We start from the raw sequence: 23,464 nt of genomic DNA on the forward strand, positions 1-23,464 counted from the left end.
CCGCGCCTCTTTGCTTAGAAAATCATTTCTCAGAACCAGAGAGCCCCTACTCCCACGCGCCCAAATCTTTTCCCAGTAGCTTGCGTGCGCCTGCGCAGATCCTCTGCCAAGCTCCTTTACAGAGCCTGACCGCTTCTTTCTCCAGCTCTCTTCCGGTCTCTTCTCAGCTCAAGTTTTTCCCTGAGGGGTCATCACAGGGCGCCAAATGCGCGCCGCGGGAAGGCCCGGGGGGCGGGGCGCGGTGCTGTGCGGCACGTCAGTGGCCTTCCTGGCGGAAGTCCACAGCCTCCCAAGCCTCTGTTTGGCTTTCAGGCTGGCGCCTATCTCGGCCCCCGCGCCAGTTTCGGGCTGGTTGGCGCGGAATCGGGAGACTGCGGGACTATAGCGCCTGTGCACGGTGACGACTGCGAACTGGGGGCAAGCGGTTAGGGACGACTCCGCACTCAGAGCACTGGTTGGGAGTGTGGGGACAGCAGCGTGATTGCGTGTGGTGGTGGTGGTGGTGGTGGTGGTGGTGGGGTCTTTGCTTTATTTTTTCCGAAGGAGGCGTGCGCCGGGTTCGCTGTGCGGGTCTGCTTTGGCTCAGACCTTGTGGTTCAGGGCGGGGGCCTTTCGGGTTCAGAACCAGCATTCTAGTAGGGCGGCTTGCAAATCCGAGCCACCCTTTGCAGGGTTTTCTGTTTGGGAGACTGTCACATCTCTGTCAGCAAGTGACCCCTTTTAAAAATTCCTTTGGTAAGTCATACCCACGTGTGGGAACAACTTCAGCGAGACTGGGGTCGGTGGGGCACTGGCCTGATCGAGGGTATTTCACTTCTCCCACCCGCTTGAGGACTAAGACAGAAGATATTTGCCCCTCCCTTGCTAGAAACTCCCAGAAAATTGTTACACTTTCTAACTAGGCAGGAGAGAAAGCTGCAAGTGCTGACACCATATACAAATGCGTTTTGTCTTTTTAGTAATGGATTTCTATTTTATGCAGTAACACTTTTTCTTTCAAATTATTCTATGGAAAGTTCTTCAAGTGCTGCTATTTTTTAGCGTTCAAATCTAATCATTTTGGCGAAGTTCCTAAAAAATACATCAATTCAGCATTTCGGGTACATTGTATATCACTCAGTTTGTCAGTGATAATCTTTTACTTCCAAAAATAGAATACAAAAATGCAAATAGATTCGTCTGATTTCTGATTTTTGAACAGTGTTCAACTAAAATGTGACTTAACTTCCGTGAACTTCTAACATAAAATCAGATGCTTCACTTTTTTAGCCCAAGCATCTCCTGTCACTCAAATACATCACCATTAATGAGAACTTGCTTCCTAATCAGCTTCCTTTGCATTCAGCTAGTTGTAAATCACAGATTTCAATTTGTTCTTTAGCCTTTCGTTTTTTAAGACAATTTATTTTGGAGAGTCGACTAGCCTGGATTACAAATGGGATATGGGATGTGAGTATCTGAACAGTCTTTGCAGCCTTCTATCAGTGATTTGCCACTAAGCCCTTTCTTCACCCTAAAAACTGTATGCCATCCATGAACATCAAGAAATCACTCTCTGGAGGATACTGTGCAATCTTGAGACCCCTCTTAAGTCATGATGTTGATTAAGTACTTGCTGAGAACTTGTGACTGGAATTTTTCCTTTAGAGCAGACTGAAAGATTGTTACCTGAAAGACTTCTTTTGCAAGCTAGTGTCTTGGCCTGCTTTTGGGGAGGATGGAGGTACTCCAGATAGTAATTTTAAAACAAATATTTAAGTCTTTGAAAATGGATTTTTTTCATGCTTATTCCTTTATTTACTAGTTACTTACATGAAGCATTAGAGACATGTTCCAAAAAGGGAAATCTGGATTTTGTTTCTTTTAAATGTTAGTAGGTGGAGCACCTTGACAATAGCAGTGAAAAGTTGAAATATCTATAACTATTTTTATGGATGAAAAGAGATCAAGGGGAGTTTAGTGATCAAAAAAGTGGGTATAATGGTTCATTTGTAAATATTTATTATGTACATACCAGGCATAGGTATTCTGCCAGGCTCTGATGATGGGTAGACTAGGCATGGTTTTTGTCCTCATGAGTTGAGATGAATTTCCAGTTATATGCAGTGCTGTGTTGAATCTTCCCTGATGAAACTGCTTTGCTTTATTTTTGCTCTCTGAAACCAGACTATGTATGTGGGAGTATATGTATGTGTATTTGACTGCCCTGCATCTACACAAAGAGAAACAAATATAAACATTAAATTAGTTTATGTTGCTAAGTACAAATGAAGATAGCCATCCTCATGTAATCCTTGCAGCTTTATGAAGTAGACAGATGTGGTTTATTTCCATTTCACAGGACCCTCAGGTTCTGCATTAGTCAGAGAGCTTTGGTATAAGCTGAAGGAACCAACTCTAGCTAATTTAAACTGAAAAGGAATTTATTAGAATTCCATAGCATTTGCACAAATCCTGAAGGACTGGAAATCTGGTCTGCAGGTTGCTTAGCCAGAAACAGTGATTAAAATTGTGCCACAAAACTGGGCCACTGAGGAGGTCATTACCAACCATGACTAAATACTTGATGCTAGATCTTGTACCTTGGGACATTGCTGGCACTGTTGCTTCACATTCTCAATCTTCCTGCAACTCTTGCTACTTCTAGAATCTTCCTTAAGTCCATATATCTCTTATTGGGACATTAGCCACTGGGCAGGTTTTTCTAATCATTAGAGCCTATTTTAATGCCCTAGCTCCAGCTGCAAGTGTGTTTGGGAAAGGGAACTTTCAGCTTGTATAGGCATAGGCTCTGTGAACCCATGGGACTTAAAGTGTGTGTGTGTGTGTGTGGCGTGGGGGGGGGGTTCCACAGATTGTTTCAGATGCTGGGCAGCTTCAAATAAAACAGCTGTCCACTGCTGAACTGGTTAACTTGTAGTCTCATATTACCTACTAAATGGCAGAGCTGGGATGTGCTACATCTTAATTTCTCATTTGTACTGCTCACTTTACACTCATGTCAAACTTACCTTCTGCACTGATTTTCTCTTGATTCCTGAGTACACCTTGGATTTGAATACCTTTGTAGTTTGTCTCACACCTCTTCCTCTGTTTGTTCCACTTTTTACCCTGTTCTGTGCTGGTGAAATTCCTTCTAGGCTTGTATTGGAGACCTCCCCTATGAAAACTGACCTGATTTCTCACGGAAAATTAATGGTTCTCTTCTCTACATTTCCTGTCTGCTGTTCTTACCTCTTCTATGGCACTATATTTGTATTATGATGGTAGTCTCAGGGTCTTTTGCTTTACTTGACTGTGAACCTCTTGAGGCTACAGGCAGCTCTGTCTTATTTGTAATTGTACCACAAACCCTGTGTAGTGGAGCAGTGTTTCCTGTGGAGTAAGTCCATTTGAAGACCTTTAGATTTTGTCAGATGTCAAGGGAGTCTTAAAGGGAATATACTGCGGCTAGCTTTTCACTCTTATTGATTGTGTTTAATAATCTCTGAAACCTTTTCATGTAAGCCTACTCAAAAATTTTAAATCATTTGAATTATACCCAAGATTTTGTGACTATCATCATTAAGTACCCACATTACTTAATTTTTACTTAATGCCTTTCCAAAAATGGATTTAAAAGTCAAATGTGAAAGTCAAACAATAGGCTAAGATGTTATAGAGATTCCATTTACAGGAAGCTAAAAAATAAGATTCTCTAATTATACTTGACCTTTAAGATTTAATTTTCAACAGTTTATTGCCAGTATTTGGTACATGTTCTTTAGATTGTTTCTTATACTTCAAACAGTCAAACAACTTAGTGTTGTTATGAATATGCCATTATGGTTGGAGCTTTTAAGATGCCTCTTTATCAATACATCTCCCTTTTTGTGCCTACTCATTTTAATAAATTAGCATGGAATATAGTAGATGGCTGCTGAGCCTAAACTTATGGCTGGCAGGCAGCACTGTCATCTTGATTTGATTATTCATCAGCTGGTATCTGTGGATGAATTCATTTCAGTATGTGTGTGGGGTGGTCAGTTTGTAATGACCAAAAGCATGAAGAGTTAAAAAGTTGAATGAGTGAATGCTGAGGCCCTCTGGTATTTCAATCAGTTTTGACAAAATATATTTTAACCTTGGTAATGTGTTATTATTAACCTGTAATATCATGGTCCACTGAGGTCTTGAAGTCAGTGATAGAATTAATAAGATGGTTCCTTAGAACCATCTTTGTTTTTGTTGTTGTTTTGTTGTCCTCTAATCCTGTCATGATCTTTCAATACCACTATGAACTTTTTTTTTAAATATTTTTTTTTTAGTTGTCAATGGCTCTTTATTTATATGTGGAGCTGAGAATCAACCCTGTACCTGACACATGCTAGGCAAGTGCTTTACCACTGAGCCATGACCTCAGCTCACCACTATGAACTTTAAAATTCCACTTTTTTTTTTTGGTTTTAGATGGACACTTTATTTATTTTTTATGTGGTGCTGAGGATCAAACCCAGTGCTTCACACGTGCTAGGCAAGTGCTCTACCACTGAGCTACAGCCCCAGCCCAAGAATAATTCCACTTTTAATGTTTTTACTTTTGCATCTTTATATAGTATCATCTTGTATTAGAATTATGGTACCATCTTTGTTAAATACCCCCAGTCTCTAATGTATTTCTCTTTGAAATTCCAGGTACTTTACCTGAACTTCTATTAGGGCATGTGTTCTACATATTCTTTAAGATCCAATTGCTACTTATCTCCTACATTAGATTGTAGGTAGGGTAAACACAAAGACCATATTTTTTGATCTTTTAGTCCATCATAGCACCTAGTATTTTGCAAAGAACAGATCCTTCTTAAAGACTTTCAAATGTTGATTAATAGGAAGCAAAATGAATTGTTCTTTTATGACCTACTGGATTATTTGTGGCCTGTCATTTCCAATGGAAAGGCTGTAGACTAGCTAACAGCTAATATTTCTGTAGGGTATCAGTTGGCTTTGAGACTTTCCTTTTTTTTTCTGGAAAAAATTAACATTGGCTTCAGTTGTAACAGGATCTTAGAGAAGATTTTTGAAGAACTACAGGATCTGCATATTTGGCCATGAGCTTTGTGAATTATTTTACATTATAATATTTAATTTAATATTACATATAATAAAATTGCATATTATTGTTGACTAGAAGTGTTCTTCATTTTTTTTGGGGGGGTACTGGGGATTGAACTCAGGGGCACTTTACCACTGAGCTACATCCCCCAGCCCTTTTTATTTTGAGACAGAGTCTCATGAAGTTGCTTAGAGCCTTACTAAGTTGCTGAGGCTGGCCTTGAGCTTGCAATTCTTCTGTCTCAGCCTCTCTAGTCACTGGGATTACAGGCATGCACCACCATGCCTGGCTGTGATTTTGTAACATCTCCTATACCTTTCTGTTTTTATCACCTGTGTCAGATTCAGGAAGTTTTGTAACTTCTCGGGCTCGTCGAGAAAAAAAGTCAAAGAAAGGTCGCCAAGAAGCTCTAGAAAGACTGAAAAAGGCTAAAGCTGGTGAGAAGTATAAATAAGAAGTAAGTAACCATTTTTCTTCCTGTACTTTATCTAATTTATAGCCTGCTGGTAGTGTGTGTCACCTCTGTAACTGTATTAGTCATCTTTTTGTCCCAGTGACCAAAAGACCTGACAGGAACAACATAGAGGAGGAAAAGTTTGCTTTGGCTCTCTGTCTCAGAGATTGAATTCATAGTTGGCCAATTCCATAGCTCTTGGGCTATGGAGAGAGGCAGAACATTGTGGCATAAAGGCATGGCAGAGAAAAAGCAGCTCAGAATATGGCAATGGGGGGAAGGAGGGAGAGAGAGAGAGAGAGAGAGAGAGAGAGAGAGAGAGAGAGAGATTGATTGATTGATTGATTGATTGATTTCTGCTCACCAAGGACAAAATATAAACCCCAAAGGCACACCCCAGTGACCTACCTCCTATAGCCACACCTTATCTGCCTATAGTATGCCCAGTCAATCGATCCACCGATCAGGTTAAGGCTTTTATAACCTAATCATTTCACCTCTGAACATTCTTGCATTGTCTCACACATGAGCTTTTGGGGCATACCGTATACCTAAACTGTAACCTGCTTGAAATAATACTTTCCCAGAATAGCTTCAGTTGAGGACTGAATACAAGTCATTAGTAACAAAGCAAAACTACAAAACACCCTTTGACTTTTATAAAGTTGTTTTAGGGTTTACAAAGTGTTTTCACACATATTTGAGCCACCAAAGAAGAAATCACATGGATTTAGAAATATTTGTGTATTTCTAAATACTAATTTAATTTAATAGTAATTATGAGGTAGATTTATAGATTATGGAGAGTACTCATTCCTTAAAAGTTCCTGTAAGGCACTTTACAGATGAGTTTAAAATTCCAAAATTAAAGTAGCTATATCTATACTTTCCTTATTTGGTGTGCTGTGTCTCTGCTAGGTCCCTTGGCTTCGCTGGGGGAACTGAGCGGTGCTTTAACTTTAAAGTCTTTAGCAGCCTAGTTAAGTACCTTCTCCTTGGACAGTATTGTTTTAATTTGCAAGGGAATGGAGACTTGGACCTTACTTCTGCAATGTCCTGCTTGTAAGATTGAATGTAATACACTTTTGGTGGTTTTCCTCTGCTCATTATTTTTGCCCTGTATGCAAAAAGTAAAGTGATTACCATCTATATATCATGGTTTAGCTTTACCTTCAGCACTCTTTCTGAGTATCTTAACTGCCAAGGCTAGAAAGTGATTAATGCTAGAAAATAATAATACCTAACTTTATTTTTCAGCTGACACTATTATAAGTGATTTTACTAATATATTTATTCATTTAATCCATCTAGTAACCATATATAAATTAGATACTATGACTAACAACAGTTTGAGGTGAGGGCACAGAAATTCAGTGAGATCACATGGCAGATCCTTTATTTAGACCCAGGCAGTCTGGGTTTGGAATATGCACATTTCACTATGGCCTTTACTGTACTGGGCAATTAAGCAAATAGAAGAGGATTTTTTGCCATGTGGCTGGCACCATTTGTTCAGTTAAGGGAGGCAATCAGATAATAAAATGTTGCTAAAAGAATTAGAGTGAAGCAAAAGTAAAGAATTTTTAATGTAGGTTTTGTGGGGCATTTCTGATGTTGGCACAATTTGGCTGATTTCTCTTTAAACACTGTGATATTAATTGTATGGCTCCCCAGCACTAATAAATAAAGAGTCAGGGCCTGGGATTGTGGCTCAGTGGTAGAGCGCTTGCTTAATGCGTGTGGGGCCCTGGGTTTGACCCTTAGCACCACTTATAAAATAAATAAATAATAAATAAAACAAAGGTATTGTGTCCACTGCAACTAAAAAATATTGAAAAAATAAAGAGTCAAAAGAACTTTTTATTCAAAATGATTTTTTTAAATATTTATTTTTTAGTTGTAGGTGGACACAATATCTTTATTTTATTTTTATGTGGTGCTGAGGATCAAACCCAGTGCTCCACACATGCCAGGAGAGTGCTATACCTCTGAGCCACACCCCAGCCCCCAAAATGATTTTTAAAAATAGTTTTCTTAGCCAGGTGCAGTGGTGCATGCCTATAATCCCAGCAACTTGGGAGGTTGAGGCAGGAGGATCACAAGGTTGAGGCCAGCCTAAGCAACTTAGTGAGACACTATCTCAAAAAATAAAAAGGCTGGGGCTGGGGCTCAGTGGCAGAGCACTTGCCTAGCATGTGTGAGGCACTAGATTTGATCCTTAGCACTGCATACAAAAATAAAATAAAGTCATGCTGTCCATCTACAACCACAAAGAAAAACAAAAAGGACTGGGGATTTAGCTCAATGGTAAAGCACCCGTGAATTCAATCCTCAGTATCAAAAAGAGAAAGTTTTCTAGGATCTTCTTAATATTATATAAATCAACTGGGCACAGTGGCACCTGCCTATGGTCTCAATGGCTCAGGAGGCTGAGGTAGGAGGATCACAAATTCAAGGCCAACCTCAGAAACTTAGCAAGACTCTATCTCAATATAAAAAGTAAAAGGGTTTGGGGATGTAGCTCAGTGGTAAAGTGCCCCTGGGTTCAATCCCCAGTACCATCCCCTCAAAAATAGTATATAAATCAGTTGGACGTGATGGCACATGCCTATAATCCCAGTGGCTTGGGAGGCTGAGGCAGTAGGATCACGAGTTCAAAGCCAGCCTCAATAATGGCAAGGTGCAAATCAATCCAGTGAGACCCTGTCTCTAAATAAAATATAAAAAATGGTTGGGGATATGGCTCAGTGGTCAAGTGCCCCTGAGTTCAATCCCCGGTACCCCCCCAAATAGCTTATAAATCAATTATTTAAATAAAAAACAACAGTATCCCTTCAACCAACAATAATAATTATGCCAGCCTCCCCTCCCAAAAAAGAAAATTGGTTAATATGATAATATTAATTGGACTAGTTTACATTTGGCTTGTTAATAAGTTTGGTAGAGTAGGTCGTTTTTTATCAAATGGTAAAAGGCCAAATCAGTACCTGCCAGTGATCCCTAGAGAGTAAGTTAAAAAAGAGGTGAAACAAAGCCTAGTCCTGTAATCATTATATGCTTTATAGGTGTGGCAGAAATCAGTCAGCTCTGTTCATCAAGCTCTCAAATCTCTGTGTCCCAGGTTTTTCCTAGAGTCTTAGCTCTTCAGGTAGAGTTAGTCATCTCCCCTGATATCCTATTTGAAAAATGCAGAACTCTTGAGAGAAGGCGGATATTTTTCATGAGATATCTATGAAATCTTCCTAACCAGCTCACCAGATTCTCATTTGGGGTGTATGTGGCCTATTACCATGGGCAGTGGCAGCAATGGTGCACTTCTGTTATTTTGTGCAGAGGTATTCTACTTTAGTTGTACCAGTAGCTCATGGTACTATGACCCTTTGACAGGCAGCTAGTGTGGCTACTTTCTCTGGACTTGCCTTTCAAACAGCTCAGCATATAAATCCCTGTGCAGTTTCAAAACCTGAGAGTGGTGGAGGATCAGTGGTGAAGCAAAGAGCGAACACTCAAAAGCCTTTTCTTGTTGGCTTATAGAAGAATATGCTTGTTTTGCCAAATTTTTGTAGGGGGCTGGATGAGGGAGATTTTCCTTTTGCATTTTATTTAGTCAAACAGGCATTAAAATTGTTGTCTATTTGTAGAACATCCATCAGTAATGGAGAAAGAGGTGGTATGCCTTACAGGTTTGCTAAGTATAGGAGCAACCAGTCTAGAAATTACAAGTGAATAATCCCCAAAGCAGCTAATGAAGAATTGGCTATAATTCAGTTTGTTTTTTATGAAGTAGATGAGTAATTGATGGTGTGACAAGTATATTATGCTAATGGAATCATTTAATATCTTATGTTAACACCCACCTAAAAGGAATACTAAGTTAATTGATGTCTATTTAAGGAAAACCCTGTAGTGGTATTGAATGTCAGAACTCATGATTTGGTTGCAGCTTCTCCATCAGGCTGCCATTCCAGTTTCAATTTGACAATTTTTTTTTCATAAGAATTGTTTAACACTTTCACTCCATTTGAAGCTTTTTCTCAAACTTGTATAATGGCAGATCGAGGACTTCACAAGTGTTTATGAAGAAGTTGATGAAGATCAGTATTTGAAGCTGGTTCAGGCATGGAAGGATAATGACTGGATTGTGGATGATGGTATGTAGGAGGAAATTACCTGCCAGGCACTGTGTTAGTTGCTTTTTGTAGGTTTTCATGTGGAGTTTCTACTTTGCCTGGGTGGAGGGAAGGCATTGTTAGAATCATACCTTTGGTTTGGATCATTTTTAGTTATTTGAGGATGAGGAAGCAGAACAATAAGAAGTTGATTTGGCAACATTTTGGAGAATCAAGGCACATACCTCAAGATATAGTAAAAATCATCCAGGAAACAACTCTGTGGGAATTGTGAAGATGCATGAGACCCTGCATTCAACCCCCAACACCAAAGTGGGGAAGGGTGAATTGGGAGGAGGGTGAATTGGAGTGAATTGTTTCTGTGAGGCCAAAACACAGCATCTGAATTAAGGGACAGAGGTTGAGGTTCTCTTTTCTCCTTTGCAACTGTGTGACTGTGGCCAAGTTACTTAATGCCATTGAGCCACAAGTTTTTATTCTATAAATGGAGATAAGAAAACTATCTCCCTGATTGCTGCAAGGAGCACATGAAGTTTTAGGTATGAGAGGTAATATGAGCAATGGAAAGTACTGTAAAAGCTGGTTCTTTTCTACTGTTCTTCTGTCCCTTGTATAAAGCTTCCTGCTTATATGATTGCTGACCACAGGAAGGAGATACAGACTATGTCTGTGATTATGTTTCTATTTCTGTAATAGAGCTCAGCTATGTTCTAATTTTCCCATGTAGACTAGGGTTTTTAAAAAATTCTTCTGGTAGAGTAAAATACCTGTGAAGCAAGCTTTTGTAGCTAAGTTTTTGATCCTATGGGACCAGATCATTTCCCTGTTTCACCTAGCTAGGTATAGTATATATTTGGTTTTGATGCCACATCTGCTGTGTGGATGACCTGCATTGTCTGAGACCTGTTTGAATAGGATTCTGCTGTACTTATAAATGGAACAGACTAGGAGAACATCTGAGTGGGTACAAAAGTATTCTTTTTGCCAAGGCTAAAATATTGTTGATGACTTGTGAAAACTTGATCCCAATATTAAATTTTGTTCCTGCAGATGGTATTGGTTATGTGGAAGACAGCCGAGAGATTTTTGATGATGATCTTGAAGATAATGCTCTTGAAACCAGTGAGAAAGGTACCTACAAGAGAATGTCATTTTGAGATTTGAAGAATTGTCTAAACTTTTAAGGTGACTTGGTATTCTGAAACAGTCTCCTTTTGAGGGAGAAGAACCTACACAATTATTTTTAGATAGAGTATATGTTCTGACAGTGAGAGAATCACAGTTGTGTAGAAAATTAAATATAAGAAACAAAAACAGTACCAGAAAGTATGAAATTTTTAGTCCTATGGTCAGTTTAGAGTTGTTGATATTGAGGACTGCCATAGTAAGTGATGTGTTTTAATTCCTACTGAAATGATGAACTCAGAATTTTAGCTCTTCAGTAATTGTACAGTACAATAATAAAGTTTAATACTAGTGTAATCAGCTTGCTTTGTTTAATTGAAATTTAAAATGATATGAATGAATGTGTTAAATTTTCTTAACTGTACAATCTTGGCATTTTTTTTCAGGTAAACAAGCCAGATTTAGTTCTGTAAAATGAGAATGGGAAATACTCCTTGGTTTTGTTTTTTTTTTTGGTTTAGTTTGTTAATTGGTCTTCTACCACCAAGTGATAGATAAGGGGTCAGCAAACTATGGCTTAATTTTTTTGGAAAAAAAAACACTTCATTGAGATATAACTCACATGCTGTGTAATTCACTCATTTAAAGTATAAAATTCATCACAGAATTGTGCAGCCATAACCATAGGTTATTTTAGAACATTCTCCATTAACAGCCCCCCCCATATCATCAAATCATATCTGTTTTTATACAGCCATTGAGCTAAGGAAAGGTTTTTATGTTTCCAAAGTGCGTCATGTGTGTGTTTGGTGCTGGAGATTGAACCCAGGGCCTTGTGCATGGGAGGCAAACACTCTACTAACTGAACTATATCCCCAGCCCCCAAAGTGTGTTTTTTGAAAAAACGATAAATATAAAGAATACATAATCATGTTACAGAATCCTATTTGGCCACAAAGCCTTACGTCTCTGCTATCATGCTCTTACAGAGGGAGTGGACTCTCATTTGCACATTAATGTTTTGCAACATTTGTTTCCTCTCCCCTTTCCAACCACTGACACAGACTAATTGTTGGTGAAATTTTTGAACTTCAGAAGTCCCTTTCTAAGAATAAAGGCTCTCATCTGCTTAACCACAGTAATATTATCATTTATCATTGTCTATAGTAATACGTGTCCAGTTTGCTGAGTCTTTTGCAGCCTTTTTTTTTTTTTTTTTTGCAGTATTGGAAATTGACCCTGGGCTTGCTTCGCATACACAAGGCCCTGAATTCATGCCCTCTGTAAAGAGCATTCCATTCCCTTAGTGTTGATAATAAATTTGATCTCCTGGTTAAGATGATATGTCAGATTCCTTCTAAAGCTACCTTTCCCCCTTTATGATTAACGCAAATAAGTGGTGATAATTTGAGACCATGTGTATATCCCATTTTCCCATGAATTTTCACCCAGTGCTTTCAGCATCTGTTGATGATTCTCTCCTTTTAAATTTTTTCTATTATTTTTGAGATAGAGTCTTGCTACGTTGCCCAGGCTGGCCTTGAACTTCTAGGGTCAGGTGATCTTCGTGCTTAAGCCTCCTTAGTGGCTGGGTCTACAGGTGCATGCCACTGCACTCAGCTTCTTTCCTTTTTAAAATTATCAATTCAAACTCATGGGTTTCTAGAAAATTTACTGTTATAATTCAGTGCTACCATTTCTCCTTTCGGTGTTCAAATTATCCCAGATTTAGCTGGTAGGAGTGAAACCCCTTTTAGTTGGTGCCTGCATCCTTTTGATGTGATCCAATCAGTCTGAGCATTTCCTATCAGGGCTGAGAAGATGTTCAAAGTTTACCTTGTACTCCTCCTGTACCAGACTTGGAATCAACTGTTTCTAGCCACTATCTGGTTCCTTTCATGGGGAATATTATTCAGATCTGGGAGAAGGATGTGTTTATTGCTCTTGGGGTATGATGGTTTCTAGCTTCTAGGCCCTTTTGGTGAACAGAACTAGGAAATTATGTATGTTTTGAATTCATACTGATAAATTTTATCCCAGTCCAATACTACTGAATTCATCTTCTCAATTCATATTTTTACACTTTCAATGAAAATCCTTGTTTTCTGAAATATACACAGTTGATTTAGAATTACTAAACCAACAACCTTTCTGTTTATTTTAAGGTACATTTTTTTTAGTTATAGGTGGACACAATATATTTTATTTTGAGGATCGAACGCAGTGCCTTATGCGTGCTAGGCAAGCACTCTACCTCTGAGCCACAACCCCAGCCCTCTATTAACAACCTTTCTAAGTAAAGTTTATGATTTCTTTGCAATTTTACTTGTTCTTGGTGTATATCCCTCTAAAGATTTATTGTGAGAGTTTATAGGTTCATTTGTTTTTGTATTCAAATTTTTAAAAGTCTTTAACTTTTTACAATATTATAAAATAACTATATAATGTCAAAATCAAAATGATATCAAGAGATATATGCAGAAAAGTCTTGCTCTTATTCCTATGCCTTCTGACTTATTTCTACCCATCTCTATAAATAACCATTTTAATTAATTTCTGGTTTATCTTTCCTTTATTCACAGTTATTAAAAAAAACATATGTTTGGTTTTCCCTCAGAGGGGATGTTATTTATTCATTCATCCATCCATTAGAGTATGAATGGACCAATTTCTGCCAAACTGTAGTGTAGAAACTCTATACACTGGGACCCTTTTGTAGAATTGTGGCGAATTGTGTATTTGTAGTTTATATGCGTCCTGGAAGATAGAATGAACCCATTTACTGTATTATGTCCCAGAATCAAGGAGACCTGTGTTATGGCTATATTGTTAATTATATCAACTGGACATAGTCCCGAACACCTATGTAGATTTTAGTTTTGGTCAGCTGCAAATTAGGATGTTGGACTGGTTAAGGAGCTTCTCAAAGAAAGGACCCATGTCCCACTCACTCCAGGGCTGATCACAGCAGCAGACATGAAAGAAGTATGCAGTATTTGTTGAATAAATGAGCCACCACTGTTTCTTTTCATATTGTTATCTGTTTTGGCAATACATTAGTAAAGAGAATGAGTTGATATTCTGGAAGACAGCTAGTCTTAGAAATTTTTATTTCATGCTTTGCCACTGTCATTCACCCACAAATCCCCATTGTTTCAGTGAACCTCACTAAGAGCCCACGTAAGGTCACAAGATATTATGAAGGCAAACAGAATTCTGAAATCCATTTTAAAAATTTACAAGAAATTGTAGTTTTGAGTATAAAGTCAGCTCCTTATGGTGTGAATCCAGTCCCTGGCATGCTGTTTTCAAATAGAGAAAAATATTGGTCAAGTCCAAATGAAGAAAAATAACTGGAAAAGCACAATAAAACAAACACTAATTGTGGATTTCTGCATACTAAACTGTGTGTGTGGGGGCGGTTGCTGGGGATTGAACCCAGGGCCTTGTGCATGCAAGGCAAGCACTCTACCAACTGACCTATATCCCCATATCCCCAGCTCCCTTGCATACTAAACATTTTAACCATTAGGTATATTCTGTCTTCAAACTGCTCCAGTTGGTCTCAATAAAGATACAAGTTCCTTAATGCAATTCTCTGGTCTCACATATTTTACAAATGTCCTGTAAACCTTTTCATAGCCTTGCCATGTGAAAAATGCCTGTTTTTATTATGGTAGAATACATATCACAGAATTTACCATGACATTTAGTACATTTGCAGTGTTTGCAGCCATCACCATTATCTAATTTCAGAATATTTTCATTGCCCCAGATGGAAACCCCATACTCATTAAGCAGTCACTCTCTAGTCTTCCTTCCCTCAGCACCTGGCAACCATTAATCTGCTTTCTGTTTCTATGGTTTTGCCTGTTGTGGATGTTTTATATAACTGGGATCATACAATATGTAACCTTTTTTGTCTGGCATCTTTCACTTAGCATAATGTTTTAAAGTTCCTTCCATGCTATAGCATGTATTAGTGCTTTATTCTTTTTTGTGGCTGAATAATATTATCTGGATATGTGTTGCCCATTTTGTTTACCCATTCATCAGTTGATGGGCACTGAGTTATCTACCTTTTTTAATGCTGCTATGAACATGTATGTTGAAGCTTTTGTTTGAATACCTGTTTTCATTTCTTTTGGATATATACCTAGGAATGGAATTGTGTGTACGTATTTCTATTTTCTTTCTTAGACAAAAGATATCATCTATAGATAGTTTTGTAGTTTGCTTTTTTCATTTAAGATATTCTGAAAATCACTTCATATTAGTACTTAACAGATTTTTCTTATTTATGTCTTTATGGCTGCATAGTACTCCATTATATTGATATGCTATCATTTATTAAAATAATTATTTCGGGTAGACATTTATTTTCAATAATTTATTATTACAAATAGTGCCACACATCCAGTAACTCTTGTGCATATTATGTTTTCCTTGGAAAATTCCTAGAAGTGGAATTGTTGGCTCAGAGAGTAAATGCTCACAAAATTTTTATTAGGCGTTGACAAGATATTGCCAAGTTCTCAAGTTCTTCTAGGAGTTTTTCTTTTGTACCCTCCTATGAACAGTGTCTGAGTGTGTATTTCCCCAAAGCCCTGCTGATAGTATGTTGTTAAGCTGAATTTTTGTGAGTCTGATATGCGAGAAATGGCATCTCAGTGTGGTGTTCATTTGCATTTCTTTTATACATAAAGTTGTGGATCTTCTCATAAAACTTTGTATTTATTGCTCACATTCCTTTTGAGTTTCAATTGGTTGTTTTAGATCTTTATATCAGGGAAATGTTTGTCAGGGTAATGGATACTTTATCTGTGATACATATTGTAAATATTTTCTCCAGGTTTTTCTTTAAATTCCTTTTCTGGTGTAATTGAATTTATCAATCTGTTTTTTCCTTGAAAGTGGATTTTGAATTAGTGTTAGATTTTTACTATACCCAGGTTACAAAGGAATTTGCTTTTCTAAAGTACTTGCATAGTTTTATTTTTAAAATTTCCTTTTGATGTTTATATGGATCTTACAAATGGCTAGCCGACACTATTTATTTATAAATCTATTTTTCCCCAAGTGATGTAAGTTGTCACCTTTATTATATGCTAAATTTCCATATGTGATGGGGTCTTTTTTCTAGATTGTATTTTTTACTCATCTGGTCTCTCTATGTATATGCCACTACCACACTATTTTAATTATTCATTTAGTTTTTTTGAGATTGAGACTATTTGGGGATGAATCAGAAAGTGAGATTAAAATCGACAGTATTAGGAAAGTTGATTTACAAATGGTCAGAAGAGATTAAATGGCAAAAGTTTTCTTTTAATGAGCAAATGCCTCTGTGCTGTTTAGTGTTAATGTGACATAGTTGCATGTGTCTAGTTGCTGTTCTCATAAAAATGGAAATCAGGATGCTACAGTATCATAACTGGTAATTCCATTTCTTTACAGTTAAGTTGTTCTGTCAAATTACATATAAAATCAAAGATATGATCTCATGAAGGTTACTAGGATAATATCTTGATTCCAGCTTGGCTTTATCTTTCCTATATCACTTTTTTTTACACAATACTTTTATTTATTTTTATGTGATGCTGAGAATTGAACCCAGTGCTTCACACGTGCCAGGCAAGTGCTCTACCATTGAGCTACAACCCCAGCCCTCCTGTCTCACTTAAAAAAAAAGACTTTTTATTAACACTAACATTAGCAATTAAATAGTCACACTTAACTCATCCTGATATTTAACTTGTGTTTTATCAGTTTTTGTAATAACGTTTAGCCTGAGTTTTTGAATTTAGCTTATTTTAAAGTTTCTTCTTTATGTACCTCGTGTAAAATCTTATATATTTGTATTTTGAAGTTTTAATATTTTCTTCCCAAATTCCCATATATGGAGAACAAGTGACTACTAGGCTTTTTGTTTTCCAATTTGAACTGGGACCTTTTGTGTTTCTAAATAACATATGTTCCAATAGGAAAGGATGCTAAAGCACGCAACAGAGACAAGAAGAATGTAAAGAAACTTGCAGTGACAAAACCAAACAATATCAAGTCAATGTTCATTGCCAGTGCTGGAAAGAAAACCACAGATGTGAGTTTCATGGTTTCTGTATATTTTGTCTTTTCCTTTGTGAAATGAATTTAGAATATGATTATACAGATATTAGAAACTTAATACATATTTAAATAACATTTTCCTAGCTTCACTCACTAAGTTGACTTTAGTTTTCAAATGATTTAAGCACCTCAATGATTAGAATTTGGGACATAGAAAAGAAAGATTGAACAGGAAAACTGAATTGAAAGTGTGTTTAATTTCAGTGACTAGAAGGAATATCATGTAATGAGAATTAAAATAGAGGATGGGAGCTATAAATTTAGAATTTACGTATACACAGGTGGTAGTTAAAATCTGAATAGATTTGAGCACTTAGAGTGAATGAAATGAAGATGTAAGGACTGATTGGTTAGGTTCTTCCTTTCATAGTCATGTGTGTGGTCTGGGTGAAAATTTAATGTGCAGGGCTTTCTCATTTTGCCTTCCTTTATAATCTCTAGAAAGCTGTAGATTTGCCTAAGGATGAACTGCTAGGTGACATTCTACAAGATCTGAACACTGAGGTAAGTGATTCTTTGGGAGTTATAAAATGTGCAGGGAACATTGGTTCTAGAAATAATTCAGAAGTTGTATGGAATAGACTTTTGCTAGAATTTAAAAAATGCAAGGACAGTACCACCAAAAGAAATATCCCACAAAAATAAAAAGAAAAATAAAATCTTCCAGTTAGTTTCTTCTCACCATTTTAGGTGAGTAGTTTCTAGCTGTTACAGCTATGCGATTATGTAGATGGGGCTGTGTGGGTGTATGTTGGAAGTAGTAAGAATACACCCAGGAATCAGTTCTGTGAATGCTCACTGCTTGTGTTCAGTTGCTATAGCATATGTTCCCTAAATAGATTGAAGCCTGTCAGTCTTTAATTCTGAGTGGGAATGAAGAAAGAGTTAGTGTCCTATTCCTGATAGAACTCAAATAGGCTCACCTACACTGCGAATTTGAAATTTGGGCATTTCTCATAAATTCTAAGTGCTTATTTAGAAGTGTATTTCTTTGTAAATGGCCATAGATCAAAATAATCTAGCATCAACACTATGCAGTCATATGTATCTTGATTGTTTTTAAATGTAATATTCTGGAAGGATAAGTGAAAGACTGCGTTAAATTTTAAAAAGAAAAGAATTGGTGAGGGGTGGATTCAGTATCTATTCAGGTTTTCTAGTGATTTCTGTAGTATTGTTGCTATAGTAACCACAGTGTATGAACATAGATCCTGCGGGGGGGGGGGCAGGGAAGTAAAAATGCTTATTGGGTTTCAGTGAGCGAAATGCACTTTCTCTGTTACGTGGTAAACCAAGCATGGCAGTGAATATCTGTCTTACCCTTCCTTTTAGAAACCTCAAATAACTCTTCCACCTATAATAATACCTAAGAAGAAAAGATCTACTGGAGCTTCTCTGAATCCTTTTGCTGTGTACACCCCCAAGGTAAAGTGTATAGAGATACCCTTTCTGGATTTATGATATTGTTTTAAATTTATGTATTTTTGCTTTTCTATGTGAAGGAAATGCCTTTGAATTTATTTTTGATTTTTTTTTAAATTAGGACTGCCATTCAATATATAGTTTTGTGTATTTCAAAAATAGCATGTGCCTGCTTTTTTCATAGTAAATTTTGTAGTAACTAATATGTGTTTATTATAGGTATCACAACTGTGCTAAATGCAATAATTTTCCTCCTGGAAACAAGTATTTTTTTCTGTAAATCTAGGTAACAGTAAAATAATTGAAGCTATTACATTAATAATACATAAAATCTTTTTATAAATGGGAACTGTCATTATCTTTGGTCAGGGTAGGACAGTTACATATTTTTAGTATGCAAGTCTAAGTGACTAAACATTTAAAAATGTTTACAGGCAATTCCTTCAGGAAAAACTGCTTCCCCTGTCGCCAGGAAGGAGCTTTCATTAACTCCTGCTCCTCTTAAACGAGCTGAATTTGCTGGTAAGTCTGATGTCAGGCAGAAGTGCAAGGGTGTTGAGCAGTTGTTTTTACAGCAGTAGAAGAAGTGGAGGTATTGTGATGGCAAGTCTAAGTGTGAAAGATTTGGATTTGTAGCACTAAAAGTTAAAAACATCCAATTTGGAGACTAAAGAGAAATACAAGTGTAGGAAAAGGGATGTGCTGATGTTTCAGTGTTGGGTAAACCATTGTGCCCCAGGTACTAGCATGTGACAGGAATATATGCTGATGTCTATAGGAGAGCTGGTGCAGCCAGAGTGTCCGGATGATGAGTATGAGTCAGGGGAAATGGAGTTTGAAGATGGTGACTTTGATGAGCCCATGGAAGCTGAGGAGGTGGATATGAAGCCTGTGGCTGCCAAGACTTGGGACCAAGAGAGTGAGCCAGCAGAGAGGATGAAACATAAGGTGGATCCTAGGAAAGAGACCACGTCTTGCTTGTAAGAGCATTTTCTGGTATTTTTTTTCCTGGCAGATAGCACTCTAATCAATCTGTTAGATTTTTTTTGAATTTTTTTTAATATTTATTTTTTAGTTTTTGGTGGACATAACATCTTTGTATGTGGTGCTGAGGATCGAACCCAGGCCGCACGCATGCCAGGCGAGCACGCTACCGCTTAAGCCGCATCCCCAGCCCCTCTGTTAGATTAAAAAAAAAAAAAATTTTTTTTCATTGTAGATGGACACAATACCTTTATTTTATTTATTTATTTTTATGTGGTGCTGAGGATTGAACCCAGTGCCTCACATGTGCTAGGCAAGTGCTCTACCACTGAGCTACAGTCCCAGCCAAGATTTTAAAAAAAAAAAAAAGTTTTCATAGTTATAGATGGACAGCGTGCCTTTATTTGTTTAGGTCTTTATGCAGTGTTAAGGATTGAACCCAGTGCCTCACACGTTAGGCAAGTGCTCTGCCACTGAGCAGTAGCACCAGCCCTACTCTGTTAGATTTTGAAAAGGTTGGAAAATTTAATTTCTGCAGGGGAAGTTTTCTCCCAGATGACTCTTGTTGGGGCATTGATCAGGAAGATGATAGTTTCTCAGCACAAGAAATTCAAGTGGATTCCAGTCAACTCCCATTGGTAAAAGGGACAGATGAAGAACAAGTGTTCCAGTTTTATTGGTTGGATGCTTATGAAGATCAGTATAACCAACCAGGTAATCAAAGATAAAGTAACCATATGTCTTGATGGAGTAGCAAGTTTTCCCTTGAATATTTAGTGCTGAACATTGGCACAGGCTCTGCCCTCATGTAAGTGTGTTATAGGAGAGCAGGACTTGTTCATTGTAAAGTGTGTGAGCCACCGTGTGGTGTGAATAGTCCTTAAAATGCTTATTCCAAAAATCAGTTATTTGTGATTTTTGAATGTGCTTGTACTTTGCCATCGATGTATCTGAAGTTGCAGGATTATTCTGCAAATGGAATCAGTCATTAATTTGTCTCTTTATTTAGCAAATTGGACACATGTTATGTTTAAGGCACTGAGAGGGGGTGAACAAACTGCACAAATTCCCTATGCTATAATGTTGCTTATATTTTAATGGGGTGGGAGTGGGTGGGGAGAAATTGGCTATAAATAAAAGAAACTGATGTAAAAGGGAGTTAGTTGTAGGATGCTCAGTGAAGGCCTGTCTTAAGAGATGATCCCTGGGCTAAGATGTGAGGCACATACAGAGTCGAGGAAAGGACATTTCAGCTTAAGAATCCAGTAAGTGGGAAGGACTGACACGAAGAAGGTGGCCTGTGTGATAGTAGCATAGTTATCAAGTGATAAGATTGGTATGCAGAGAAGTTGGAGATAAAGGTAAAAGGCCATATAATGATGGATGGTCCCATAATTGACTTTGCCTTTAAACAGGAATTCTCTTGTCTGTGAAGAGAATAACAGACATGTTATTCTGTGTGTGCATGCTTGTATATATAGCTGTAGAAGGGTGAGCTAGAGTGGGGTGGTAGGAAATTATAGAAGCCCTGGAGATCAGTCATTCCAGGGCAGAGGTACTAGTTACTTGGACCCTGGAGGCTGGGAAGGAGAGAAATGAAGGCATTTAACAAGTATTTTGATACAAACCTGTTGATGGATTGAATCTGAGCATTGATGGAAAGAAGAAATCAAGACTGATTCCCAGGTCATCCTAATGAACTAGTATTGTGAATTCTTGATTCACAAAATGCTAGGGATAAATTGAAGAAGAGGGCCACACAACAAATGAAACAAAAAGTTTATTCTCTTTTAGAATTCATAGGCCTGACCTTCTGATGAGGGGGGCCTTACTAACTCCCTCTTTGTAGAGGAAAAAAAAATCATCTTACAAGAGCCAAGAATGCCCTTAAGATGACAGAGGAGGGTCATTCCATTTTTAACAACAGTAACTGTTAGAAAAGACCCTCCTCAAATTGAACAAATATGTTTCTGGTGGTGCTTCTGGGCCTGTTTCTCTTTAACCAAATTGAATATGTATTATTTCAGTTCTTCAGGATAACTTTTTTTAAAATTTAAAAATCACCTCCAAATGAATGTTTTTTCATTAAACAGAAATAGTGGAGATTCTCTGTTTTTAATCTTTACCCTTTGCCTAAAAGATAGGAGGCAAAATAATTTTGACATATCTCATTTGTTTCTCATCTCTGAATTTGAGTAGCTGCCTGTTAATTCTGGGATTTTTTTTAAGTCCTGTTTTTTTTTAACCTTCTTCCTGTTTTCTAAGACCTCTGAGAGAACTTCTCAACTTCATGGAACTGAGAGGTGTAATAGGGAGCATAATGACCCCTCTCCCTAAAGATGTCTATGTACTAACATTTGGAGCTTGTGATGTTTCCTTGCATGGTAAAAGGGACCTTATAGATTTGATTAATTATTAACCCATTGGTTAATGGTTCCATCAAAACCAGAAACCTGGAAGCCATCCTTGATTCCCTCCTTTTCCTCACTTGTTAGTTTACTTCTTCTAAAGTAGATAATCTATCTCCTCATAACTGGTGCCCTGAACCCTTCTTGCCTACCGAATTCATTGTACCAGCCTCCTAATTGATCTCTAAACTGTTGTCTTCCACATTACTGCCAGAGTGATTGATCAGAAGAGTAACATTGACTATATCATTTCCTCATTTAAAAAAAATCCTCAGTAGCTATTGCTTATAACACAGAGTCCAAGCTCCTTAGCAAGATTTCTGATGCCTGCTGTCTATGAATTTTTGCCCTAGAAATTGCTGCTGCGTGTCCCTTTACTCATAGTATTTGTCTGACTGGGATGCCCTTATCTGACACATTCTTCAAGATTCAGCTCAGTTGTCATTTCCTGAAAGTTTTCCTAAACCTCTAGATGGACCTTAGAGTCCTATGACCCCATCATACCCTTTCTCATTGTAGTTTTGTCATCTGATTTTGAAATGATCTGAATCAGTTTTTTTTCTCTATCTCAAAGCCTTTAAGCTGCTAGAAATCTTTCATTTCCAGTATTCAGTATAATGCCAGGTCCATAGTAGGCATTCAGTAAATGGTCTCTGAAATAAACTACACAGTGATTGACAGTCTGGTGGATGCACATGGAGAGTTACAGAGCACCAGAGTTGAATTTGCTGCCATTATTTAGTTTGCTTCCTAAATTCTTGTAGCAGTGTGAAATAAGAATGAGTAAAACAAAAGTGGATGGTGACCCCCTCCCAAGTAAGTGCCTATAAAGCATCATTGCCAGCATTGGTTGCCAAGGATCAGAACCTTAAACAACAGTTCTGGGTTGGGGTTTTAGCTCAGTGGAAAAGTGTTGGCCTATTATGTATGGTGCACGGAGTTTGATCCTCAGCACCACATAAAAATAAGATATTGTGTCCATCCACAACTAAACTCTTTGTGAAAGAGAGTTTGTTATTTTTATCGTTTGTTTTTTTGGTTTATACTCTTATTAGTAAATACCATTGTTTCACAAGGCAGGGATCTACTAAGGTACCATAATGTCCAATATAATGGCCATTTGTAGTTCTTTTAATTTATACTGTTTAAAAGGAAATAAAATTTAAAATTCAGTTTCTCAACCAGTAGCCACCTTTTAAGTGCTTAATGGCCACATGTGAAAAGTAGCTACTATATTGGATGGGTCAGATACCAAACAAATATATATCATCACAGACATTTTTCTTAATTAGTGATGGTTTGTAGTAAGGGATATTGGAGGCTAAGATTGAAACATGGAGGCACAACTAAATTTTCAAAGTAATTAATTTCTGATATCAGGCCAGTGTCATAGATAGGTTTTTTTTTGTACTGGAGATTGAACTGGGGGGCACTTGACCACTGAGCCACATCCCCACCCCTGTTTGATATTTTATTATAGACAGGGTCTCACTGAGTTTCTTGCACCCTGCTTTTTTGCTGAGGCTGGCTTTGAACTCGTGATCCTCTTGCCTTAGCCTCCCAAACCTCTGGGATTATAGGCATGCACCACCACGCCCGGCCATGGATAGGCTTTTAAAATCAATAGTGGGGAAAAATTTTTTGGTGGTGCTAAGAATTGAACCAGGGTATGTACTCTACCACTGAGTTGTACCTCTGGCCCAGGGAAACATTTCACAATTAT

The 23,464-nt window shown here is 37.6% G+C and overlaps 1 protein-coding gene across 1 annotated transcript in view; it reads left to right on the forward strand.

Moving 5' to 3' along the window:
* Positions 1 to 23,464, forward strand: part of LOC144252900 (DNA polymerase alpha catalytic subunit-like) — a 92,451-nt gene that overhangs the window by 39,824 nt on the left and 29,163 nt on the right. Inside the window, 10 exon segments of the mRNA XM_077794947.1 lie at positions 146 to 424; positions 5,434 to 5,549; positions 9,601 to 9,697; positions 10,727 to 10,807; positions 16,786 to 16,901; positions 17,369 to 17,431; positions 18,260 to 18,352; positions 18,784 to 18,871; positions 19,128 to 19,329; positions 19,872 to 20,047. Of these exon segments, the coding sequence (XP_077651073.1) occupies positions 146 to 424; positions 5,434 to 5,549; positions 9,601 to 9,697; positions 10,727 to 10,807; positions 16,786 to 16,901; positions 17,369 to 17,431; positions 18,260 to 18,352; positions 18,784 to 18,871; positions 19,128 to 19,329; positions 19,872 to 20,047 (1,311 nt within the window).

Source organism: Urocitellus parryii, unplaced genomic scaffold (assembly GCF_045843805.1).
Source record: "Urocitellus parryii isolate mUroPar1 unplaced genomic scaffold, mUroPar1.hap1 Scaffold_67, whole genome shotgun sequence".
In the NCBI taxonomy this organism is placed as follows: Eukaryota; Metazoa; Chordata; class Mammalia; order Rodentia; family Sciuridae; genus Urocitellus; species Urocitellus parryii.